Source organism: Triticum aestivum, chromosome 7B, assembly GCF_018294505.1.
Source record: "Triticum aestivum cultivar Chinese Spring chromosome 7B, IWGSC CS RefSeq v2.1, whole genome shotgun sequence".
Taxonomy (NCBI): domain Eukaryota; kingdom Viridiplantae; phylum Streptophyta; class Magnoliopsida; order Poales; family Poaceae; genus Triticum; species Triticum aestivum.
This window is the reverse complement of record NC_057813.1, coordinates 749,127,392-749,138,195: the sequence shown is the minus strand read 5'-3', so window position 1 is coordinate 749,138,195 and position 10,804 is coordinate 749,127,392. Positions and strand designations below refer to the sequence as shown.

The 10,804-nt window shown below is 47.8% G+C and overlaps 2 protein-coding genes across 2 annotated transcripts in view; one reads left to right on the top strand and one right to left on the bottom strand.

The window, feature by feature from the left end:
• Positions 1 to 6,834: 6,834 nt before the first annotated feature.
• Positions 6,835 to 10,804, bottom strand: LOC123160216 (uncharacterized). Its single transcript, XM_044578025.1, has 2 exons — positions 10,648 to 10,804; positions 6,835 to 10,418 (listed from the first exon to the last, which is right to left on the bottom strand). The coding sequence occupies exon 2, from the start codon at positions 7,922 to 7,924 to the stop codon at positions 7,031 to 7,033; it is 894 nt and encodes a 297-aa protein (XP_044433960.1). The 5' UTR covers positions 7,925 to 10,418; positions 10,648 to 10,804; the 3' UTR covers positions 6,835 to 7,030.
• Positions 8,975 to 10,804, top strand: part of LOC123158747 (uncharacterized) — a 5,266-nt gene continuing 3,436 nt past the window's right edge. Inside the window, exon 1 of the mRNA XM_044576617.1 lies at positions 8,975 to 9,403. Within this exon, the coding sequence (XP_044432552.1) occupies positions 8,975 to 9,403 (429 nt within the window). The remainder of the gene's footprint in view (positions 9,404 to 10,804) is intronic.

The following is a 10,804-nucleotide window of genomic DNA, read 5'->3' as shown; positions in this document are numbered from 1 at the left end:
CGCGTAATGTCGGTCCGGGCCGCTTCATCCAACAATACCGCTGAACCAAAGTATGACATGCTGGTAAGCAGTATGACTTGTATCACCCACAACTCACTTGTGTTCTACTTGTGCATATAACATCTACGCGTAAAACCAGGCTCGGATGCCACTGTTGGGGAACGTGGTAATTTCAAAAAAAATCCTACGCACACGCAAGATCATGGTGATGCATAGCAACGAGAGGGGAGAGTGCTGTCCATGTACCCTCGTGGACCGAAAGCGGAAGCGTTAGAACAACGTGGTTGATGTAGTCGTACGTCTTCACGGCCCGACCGATCAAGCACCGAAAACACGGCACCTCCGAGTTCTAGCACACGTTCAGCTCGATGACGTCCCTCGAACTCTGATCCAGCCGAATGTCGAGGGAGAGTTCCGTCAGCACGACGGCGTGGTGACAATGATGAGGTTCTACCGTTGCAGGGCTTCGCCTAAGCACTGCTACAATATTATCGAGGAGGACTATGGTGGAGGGGGGCACCGCACACGGATAAGAGATCAATGATCTGTTGTTGTTGTGTCTAGGGTGCCCCCCTGCCCCCGTATATAAAGGAGCAAGGGGGAAGGTGCAGCCGGCCAGGAGGAGGCGTGCCAGGAGGAGTCCTACTCCCATCGGGAGTAGGACTCCCTCCCTTCCTTGTTGGATTAGGAGAAGGGCGAAAGAGGAGGGAGAGAGAGGAAGGAAAGGGGGGCGCCCCCCCCCCTCTCCTTGTCCTATTCGGACTAGGGGGAGGGGCGCGCGGCCCTGCCCTGGCCTCCTCTCCTCTTCTCCACTAAGGCCCACTATGGCCCATTAAGCCCCCGAGGGGTTCCGGTAACCCCTCGGTACTCCGGTAAAATCCCGATTTCACCCGGAACACTTCCGATATCCAAATATAGGCTTCCAATATATCAATCTTCATGTCTCGATCATTTTGAGACTCCTCGTCATGTCCATGATCACATCCGGGACTCCGAACAATCTTTGGTACATCAAAACTCATAAACTCATAATATAACCGTCATTGAAACTTTAAGCGTGCGGACCTTACGGGTTCGAGAACTATGTAGACATGACCGAGACACGTTTCCGGTCAATAACCAATAGCGGAACCTGGATGCTCATATTGGCTCCTACATATTCTACGAAGATCTTTATCGGTCAAACCGCATAACAACATATGTTGTTCCCTTTGTCATCGGTATGTTACTGGCCCGAGATTCGATCGTCGGTATCTCAATACCTAGTTCAATCTCGTTATCGGCAAGTCTCTTTACTCATTATGTAATGCATCATCCCATAACTAACTCATTAGCTACATTGTTTGCAAGGCTTATAGTGATGTGCATTACCGAGAGGGCCCAAAGATACCTCCCCGACAATCGGAGTGACAAAACCTAATCTCGAAATACGCCAACTCAACATGTACCTTTGGAGACACCTGTAGAGCTCCTTTATAATCACCCAGTTACGTTGTGACGTTTGGTAGCACACAAAGTGTTCCTCCGGTAAACGGGAGTTGCATAATCTCATAGTTGTAGGAACATGTATAAGTCATGAAGAAGAAAGCAATAGCAACATACTAAACAATCAAGTGCTAAGCTAACGGAATGGGTCAAGTCAATCACATCATTCTCCTAATGATGTGATGTCGTTAACCAAATGACAAATCATGTCTATGATCAGGAAACATAACCATCTTTGATCAACGAGCTAGTCAAGTAGAGGCATACTAGTGACACTATGTTTGTCTATGTATTCACACATGTATTATGTTTCCGGTTAATACAATTCTAGCATGAATAATAAACATTCCTCGTGATATAAGGAAATAAATAATAACTTTATTATTGCCTCTAGGGCATATTTCCTTCAGGCACATCCTCCATCACATTTTAGACCATCTCACCATTATTATGCAGCTCCAAGAAGATCAACGTTCAGTGAGCAGTCATATGTTCAAGACCGTTTCAATAAGAAAGAATCGTTCTGGAGCTCAAGAAAGAAGAAAGAGGTGATCGTATATTGAGTTGAAAAAGATGGTCACAAGAGTGCCAATTCAGACTTGATTTTAAAGGATAAAGAGCCAATTAAAGTGTTAACATTGACTACTAAAGGCAATGAGATGAAGCAATCAATTGTCGAGAATCCAACTGCCAAATCTGAAGAAAAGAAGTTGAAAGTGCAGAAGGTAAAACAAGAATTGTCATTAATTCAAACAAAATCACACCAAGGGATGCTCACTCGGCTTATCGTATTGGCAAAAGAAGAAATTACAAAAACTTAGTGCACACGAGCTCGAAAAGAGAAACATGGCATGGGTTCCCAAAGGAAATAATCAAAACAAGAGTGATGTGCAAGGTTCCATTGCAAGAAGTGCGACAAAGGTAAAGAAGGAAAATAGTAAAAATTATGAACGACCAAGCCGAAGGTTTCAACGTCTTCGATGCACGCATTATCCACATGCTCCAACTATGCCATTGATGCCGATGACATGGAATTCATCCTCAGATATGACTAGTTACCCTCCACGGACCTTTTTTGATCCATGGACGCAATATAACTTCTTACAGCATGCAAGGGTTTTACCTCATCACCATACATTCGATTAGTTGTATTTTGTTGCTAATCAAAGTGGCCGATATATAACTATCGCCCTAAGCAAAGACATGGCTGATATATAGTTATCACCCTAAGCACATATAAATGGACGATGGAGTGTTGACATCCTCCTTAGAACAAACTCTACGCAAATTATTTTTTGGCATCCAAGTTTTGCCAAAAACAGGGGGGGCATGTGTTGACACCAGATTTTGGCACTATCAAGAACTTAATTAATATGGCCTCAAATGGTGAAGTGATCTACATAAAAATGTTTCGTATTTTCGATATGAACATCTTTAAAGTTTGGGCCATCGCCTTCCGATCTCATCTCAAAGGCCGAATTTCTGTTCGAAATACTGAGATTTTGTATCCAAAGCACTGTTCAGCCAATTATCCCTCAAGGGAGGCCTCAACTAAGAAAACATTCTACATGAATTGTCTTCGTCTCATCGAAATGGTCGATTCTGATATAAAAATTATATCAATCCAAAATCGTATGTAAAAGTTACAGCCACCTTAGTGCGGCCCTGTCACGGGGCAAAAGTGGCGCGCCCCATCAGACACAGTGTCTGATGGATAGCGCGAGTAACAGCCTGTTTTGTGTGAGCGGTTCGGCCCTGAAGTTGGCCTTGAATCGAAAAACGTTCAACACGAAAGTTGTTCGTCTCGTCGAAAGGTCAAATTCTCTTTTGGGCTCATCTTCATCCGAGGTCGTTTGTGGCCTACGGACTTAAAAACCGAACTGTTTTTCAGACATACCTAAATCCGAGTTCGGTTAAGTTCGAAAAGATTTGGACGTGATTTAGAGTCCTTTTCTTGTACGGGAAGTCCATCCGCCTCTTATATACCTAAGAGGTGACGGCCGATTGAACAACACACAATCGATCGATTCACCTATCACCTTTTACCTTTACTTTTATCTCTCTCACTTGTTCTTCTTCTTCCTCGTTCTTCGTTCGTTCTTCTTCATTGCAGGGCAGCGAACCTCGAGGCCCTAGGGGCAGTCAGGCCGACCTAGGACAGCCCATAGCTGCCGCGCGTCCAGACGGGGTCCCTTCCGGGCGCGTGGGGTTTCGGGTGTACAAAAGCGCCCGCCGGATTGTCTTGCGTACCGCACTTCCGGCGGGTCTCCTTTGATGTGAGCTGCGGTGCATCACCCCTGACGTTGAGGGTACACGGTGGCATGTTCGTGTGCGAACACCAAGCATATGGTCACCACATGTCAGAGGCAATGTGAGCGTCTGCGCACTTTGAGCCACCATACACGTGCGCATCCTTGCTGGAATAGAGAACTCCAATGAATATATTATTAGTTAGGGCGTGTTCTGAACCCCTCCCAACTCCACCAAATTCATAATTTCAACTTCTGGAGCGAGCTCCTCACTTAACCTGGCGATCTAAAAGCGTTCGGGAGCGAGGCTGGCTTCTCCCAGCGCTGCAGCCCAGCTGGGAGGCCAGAAGCCTGTTGGGCGCTCCTTTTGGGCTGGCTAGAGGCAGCCCATTAGGCAGCAGATTTCTTTTTTGTACAAAGTTGTTATGACTTGGGCTGGTTTGGGCAAGGGTTCTCGGCCTTCGGGCTGCTGCTCCTGGCTCCGGCGGTTGTCTCGGGCATCAACGGCATCCAGGCGAGGTTGCCATTGCCATGGGGTCGCTGCTCCAGGCTGGTGGCGGGATGAGCGCCGCTGAGCACGGGATCCAGCGGGAACGAGGCCGGGATCGCCGGATTTGTAGGCGGAGTTGGGGATCCGGCCGACGACCGGGGGTAGCGGGCGTGGCGGCGCGATTGGTGGCGGCGGTGAGGGTTCGCGTGGGAGAGTGGTGGGCGTGAACGTGGGAGGAGCAGAGGCAAAACGGTTCGAGAGAGAGGGCTGCTGGTTTGGTTCTGTTCGCGAGACGTGGGTCAGCGTCAATCGTTTTCCTTGGCGGTGGCAAATGTTGTAAATAGGTGGAACTCCAGCTTCCACGAATTTGTGAAGCTCGGTTTTCGTCGCTCCACAAAAATGAACTACGGCCCAAGACAACTTCACGATTTCAGCTTCGTGGAGCTAATTTGTTCGGCTGCATTTTCTATCTGGAGTTCGTGAAGTTGGGAGCGGGAGAGGTTCAGAACGGGCCCTTAGATCAACAGGGAGGGAGGAGCTCCCCGGCTCCATTACTTCAGCAGAAAGAAGCCCCAAAACATCAGGTTCGATACATAATTCATCAGTACTAAAAAAAAAGAAAATAAAACCTCTAAATCCACCAGGAGCTCGTCGGGGATCGCTGGAAAGGCCATCTTCCGGCGTCGGTGCGGGCGGCGGCGACGGCGTGTGCGCTGCTATGTAGGAGTTGGCACGGGGCTGTGTGTCAGAGTGTGCGTGCGCGCGCGCGCGTGTGTGTGTGTGTTTTGAGATGTGTGTGCTGCTGGGGAACTGAGCCGACGACATAAAAATGGGCTACGTTGGGCTGAAAGTGCTGTGCGTCAAAAAGATGTCTGGCCTACAAGCGATTTTCTCAAACTAATCGGTTGCAGTACAAAATTATTTTAGCAAATTTAAAAAATCAATTTTTTTTGAGAAAATCTTGAATTAAAAATGTTGGTGAGTTTCAAAGAATCTTCAGGATTTTTCAAATTGTTTGCAAAATTTTAAAAATTTATGAATTTAGATAATGTTCTTGAACTTTAAAGAGTACTTGAATTTATATAATTTTCAACCTTTTAAAAATGCTAAACATTTGTAAGAATGTTCACAAATTTTAAAAATATTCACGAATTTTAAAAACATCTCTGCTCGGCCTTGCTCGATGCTGTTGAGTGTTTACGGCTTGAGTTCAGTATCTGCTTGCCTGATTGACTTGCTTTCCTATGTACCCCCTCTGTAAACTAATATAAGAGTGTTTAGATCACTAAAGTAGTGATCTAAACACTCTTATATTAGTTTACGGAGGGAGTATCAACGATCAAAACAAGGTCTGCGTACGAGACCAGCCACAGAACATCATCAGGCGACTCATGCATCGCCAGCCACACCGAACCGACTAGACAGAAGAGATGAAGAACATCATCATGCGACTCATGCATAGCCAGGCTCAGCACACTCATGCATCTCCTGGACTTCAGCACAGGGGATTTGGTCTCACAGCAGGTTTTGGAGATGTAGACAGAGGAGATCCATCTTCTCCAACATGTGATACTTGAAGAGCAGGCGCCAGCGCCATTTCCAGACATCCAAACGACACCATTAAAACCAATAGTACTCCCTCCGTAAAGAAATATAAGAGCGTTTAGATCACTAAAGGAGTGATCTTATATTTCTTTTACAGAGGGAGTACCATTCATGTGCTTCCACACAGCCCAGAGAATAGCAGCAAGAGACAGTATATATGAAAATGACAACACATGGTAAAGAGCATTCAATCCAAGCTTTTGCTTGATTTTGTTCAACAGAAGACTTTGATTGCTTGATCATAGCCAAAGAGGTGACACACAAACAAAGAAATTGCGAGGAATTAAAGTGCAATGGGCCTAGATTCCTTACAAAGGCACTAATCCAGCATACTAATTTCAGCCTAGGTTCCTCGATCATTTAAGAACATATCTGAAGTAAAAAAAGAGGGTAGTTTTGTTACCAATTGTACAGCGCTGACACAGATAAAGACAGACTGGTCTATTTTTCAAATTGAAGGGGAAAATAGTAAGATACTGTTCTGTTCCTATTATACAGTTGCTAATTTCCTCCAGATCCATCAATTCAAGAACCACACCCTAGAAAGCAACAACATTTGGATGATGCAACTTTGAAAGAATTTGTGCCTCCCTCCAAAAGTCTTTGGTCTGTACAAAAATGCAAGTTGGCATTTATATCTAATGAAGATAATATGAATGTGCTCTATCAACCATGTTTCAATTTCAAAATTTCGATTACTATTTCAAAATTTCAAAAAGACATGGACCTCAAAACAGATTCTCCTTCTCAGAACAAATAAGGGAGAAACAAGTACATAACCAGCAGACATGTACAGACTGAATTAACCAAGGAAGTTGCATTTCTGAAATTGAGCTAACAACAAAGCATGCATAACCAAGAACTGAACAACATGATCTAACAAAAGGTAATGATTCTCCAAGCAAAGCAACTTTGGAGAAAAATGCAAACATTGGGAACTCTCAAACCAAAGTTTAACATCAAACCTTCCATCATAGACACATTTTTAGTCGGCAACAGCGAATGTTTTGAGAAGAAAACCAAAGTTTTAACATCATCGCCACTGATTATGCCGGATTTCAATCAATTAAGTTGTAACAAAGCAACTACTGAATCTCAAAAAACGACTGAATCACAGCTAAAGTTTCCTATCAAATTTTTTGTCTGAATGTTACACAGCAACAGAGTTTAGATTTGCCCATGGCGGGGCGACAGAGTTTTCTCAAAACTCTGCAGCCGTCCGCTGCCTCTTCCCCTTCCCGCTGTCAAGCAGGAAGAGGTCAGCGCAGTCGATGGGGACACGCCTCCCGGGTCCAAGAACCTCCATGGCGCGGTAGACCTGGTGGCACGAAATGTTGTGGCCTTCCCTCGGGGGGGAGTCGCCCACCTCCAGGAGGAGCACCCTCTTGGCGGCACCCTGCCGGTGCCATGGAGACGATCCCTGGATGGGGGGCGGAGAAGAGGATGCCGGCCCCGGCGCAGAGGATGCCGGCCCGAGAGACGAGGCCTCCAGGGAAGGCGGAGCAGAGGAGGCCGGCGGCTCCAGGGAAGGAGGCGGAGAGGAGACGGCGCTGCTGCTTCTTGCGCTGCTGAAGACGTCGCAGGAGCGCTGGAGCAGAGGCGGCGAAGACGTCGGCGCTGGAGCAGAGGAGGCGGCCGCGGTCCTTGTTGCGCTGGCGGTCGGTCCCTGTCCCTGGGACCTGGACCTCTTCTTGGTGGCGACGCGCGGAGACGGGTAGACCTTTGAGAGCGCCAGCTCGTCCCCGCCGGCGAGGCGTCCTGCCTGGCCTGGGAGAAGGAGCTCGTGCATGATGAACCCGCCGCGGGGTCCACCCTTGTGCTCTGCCTCCTTGGAGATGAAAGAGAAGGCCTGCTTGGTTCCGATCATCTTGTCGGGGGCGGCTTCGACGGGGACGGGGGCGCGCTCCGACTTCCAGAACCCCCCCGGCACGACCCTGCTTCTTCTTGCATCCGTCGCGGTGAGGGGGCGTACCAGGTTCACGAAGTAGGAGGCACGCTTGCCGTCGGGCGATGTCGCCGGCGGATGGCGCCGCAGCAGATCCTGCGGGTGGTGGCCGTAGACGTCGACTCCGTGGACGAGGTAGGCGGGGAGCATCCAGGTGGGGAATCCGTCGACCCGTCGTCGTAGGAGGTCGAACAGCACCACGAGGCCCGCGTCCGTGTGCGGAGGCGGCACCTCGGCCGGCGGCAGGAGCCTTGCCGCCTAGCGCTCCTGGCCCTGGGCATCGGGCTTGCCGTTGCCGATTGAGGCCATCTTCTTCCCTTCTTGATCGATCTTTCTTTTTTGATCGATCCCTCTGATGTGATGTTGGGAGATTTTTGGAGTTGGGTTTGGGCGGCGGAGAGGGAGGGAGAGGGGTATTTGAAGGCCCGGAATTTGGAGGCGGTGCTGCTCTTGCTGTGGTTGGTTGCCGTTGCCGTTGCCCCTGTTTCCTTCAGGCCGGGAATTTGGAGGCGGAGGGAGAATTGGGGAACAGGGGCAAATAATAACTTACTCAACTTAACTGAACTGAAGTAAAACCCTCCTGGTTCAGAGTTCAGAAGTTAAGCACAAGTCTGGTTCAGAGCTCAAAGGAGTCTGGTTCAGAGCTCAAAGAAGAGAAGATGCTAACGCTGTCGAGTCACTACTATGCCCTAGAGAGGGGGAACAAATCACCATGTGTATTCTCAACGAAAAGCCGCATGTCGACGACAGAAGCAAAATAAGATCAGGGAAACTAAAAAGATGCAGAGCGGAACTGGGTTCAGGAAAAGAAGCAGATTGAGGAAATGGCAACAGATTTTTTTTTTCAAGAAATTATGCGAAACTGATGATAATGTTGAACCGGATGTTGCGGCTGCCGTTGCGGGACGGGGGAAGCAAACAACTCTCTCTGTCTCAAGCTAACTGAATAAGAGATTCCAGATGAGGGACAGATGAATTTGGTGTCTCAAGCTAACTGAATAAGAGATTTCAGATGAGGGACAGAGGAATTTGGTGTCTCAACTTAACTGAAGAAGAGATTTCAGAGGAGGGACAGAGGAATTGGGTGTCTCAACTAAACTGAACTGAAGAATCAGGGTAAATGTTAACAACCCGAACCCAGCTATGATTCAAAGGTTGCAAGCCATTGATGGAGGAATTGGAAGCTAACTAATGGAATTCATGGAGGGGATAGGGGAGGAAGACGAGCAGTACAGGAACAGGAAAGCGGAGAAGACGACACCACGCCAAGCTGAGGCCGAAGCCCTTCCGTTCGTCCCCGTCTTCAGATACCTTTCTGTTCTATTTGTACTCATCTCATGTAGTATTTTGCTGGCAGGCCCGGGCCCAAGAGGCGCCCCTCTGTACGGCCCAGCTACAGAGAGTGAGGCCGCTGACATTCCATCTTCCTTAAATTTCGGGTTGCCCTCAAGCCGACTCAATGTGGAAACCACCGGGATCCCATGGTACTTGATGCTTCATGACTTCGCCAAGGTGGCGGTGGGTGCCGTAGTTGAGGCGGAACTTAGCGAGGTTGAGGTAGCAAACGACGCCGACTTGCTCAGGGAAGTAGTCGTCGCTGATGTTCACTTGGTCACAGAAAGCATCGAGGTAATAGTGTTGGTTGACAGAGACGTTGTCAGAGCATGGTTGAGGCAGTGGCCGTGGTAGTAGGTTGGAGCTACAACATTCCTCCTTCCTATTACTTCAGCTTGAGTGAAAAGTCCGAAGAAATAGAGAAGGGCCCAGATGCCTGGATCCCCTGACAACTTGCCTTGACAAAACTCAACACTGCAGGAGCTCCATATGGCAAGATAAGCAAGGAACTGAAATGCCCGTGGAACAACGAGGAACACCCAGAAGCACATGACGGTCCATACGCCATCGGTAACAACAACATATGCAACAGGAATCCATACACTGTCACCTGGATCCAAAGTCAGCATATCTCAGCAGGAGAGCACTCATAGCAGTAGTCAGCCATGGATTGCAGATATGTATTGTCAGGAACAGAGCACGCATAGCAGCAGTCAGCTTGGATACTGATAATGATATTGAAACCATATATCTTCCATGAGCTCACTTCTGTGGAACAAAATTCAGTGGTCTGCAGCATAACCAAACATGCAGTAATAGGTCTATCGTCAGTTATCCTCCAAATCATCAGCCACATGTAATGTTGACCAGGAACATGTCGCAACGATGGAGACCAGGCTTTCAACTCAACTGAAGTCCATGAACAACTGAGAGGTCGAACACAAATAGCTGCAGTTATATCAATGCTAGCTAGGTATTTGGTACCAGCATTTGTTTGCTGTCCAGGATCCCACGGCAATGCCAAGAAAGCAGCAAACAAAGACCTGTGACCAATAATATCAAGTAAACAATAGGTGTGGATCACATCGTACTCAGAGATGAGGCTACACAATGGAGCAACGGTGATGCAGTAGCGTTGGTAATCAGGCATGTTGGCAATGCGCTCCAGCGAAAGGAGTATGTGCATCTCATGAAGAATAAAATATGTTGGTGTTGCTTCGAACAATCCTTGCCTCTGGCAACATCTGGCCATGCTAAGTCAAGCAACCATGCAATTTCCACTTGGTATTTTTCAGTATACTGGATCATCCTGAAGAAAAAACATGAAGAATAAGCTCATAAATTCAATGTGACATTTCTTTCAGGCATCCAACGCTCCCAAACTGAACAAATAGCAACATACACTTTTCAGCTTATCACAAAAGGAGATTGCCAAAGCTAAGAAACAGCATGATATCTCAATACAGAAAATTCATGAAAGCATGTCAATACTCAATGTAAACTGCACTACAGCCTGTGACTGTGATTGATGAACATACTTGGCCACAAAGCAGCACAGCTCGGTCACTGAATTTCATGGAGCCTGCAAAAGCCGAGAAGAACAGCAAACCAGGTGGTGGCTGGAGGTGCAGCTCCCTCGGCTAGCTTCAAGCTGCACGGCGCGTAGGGGTGGCCCGTCCTGGAGCTTCTCCCACC

Excerpts from the sequence above, each read along its gene's own strand:
- LOC123160216 (XM_044578025.1), bottom strand. The coding sequence starts at position 7,924 with ATGCTCCCCGCCTACCTCGTCCACGGAGTCGACGTCTACGGCCACCAC.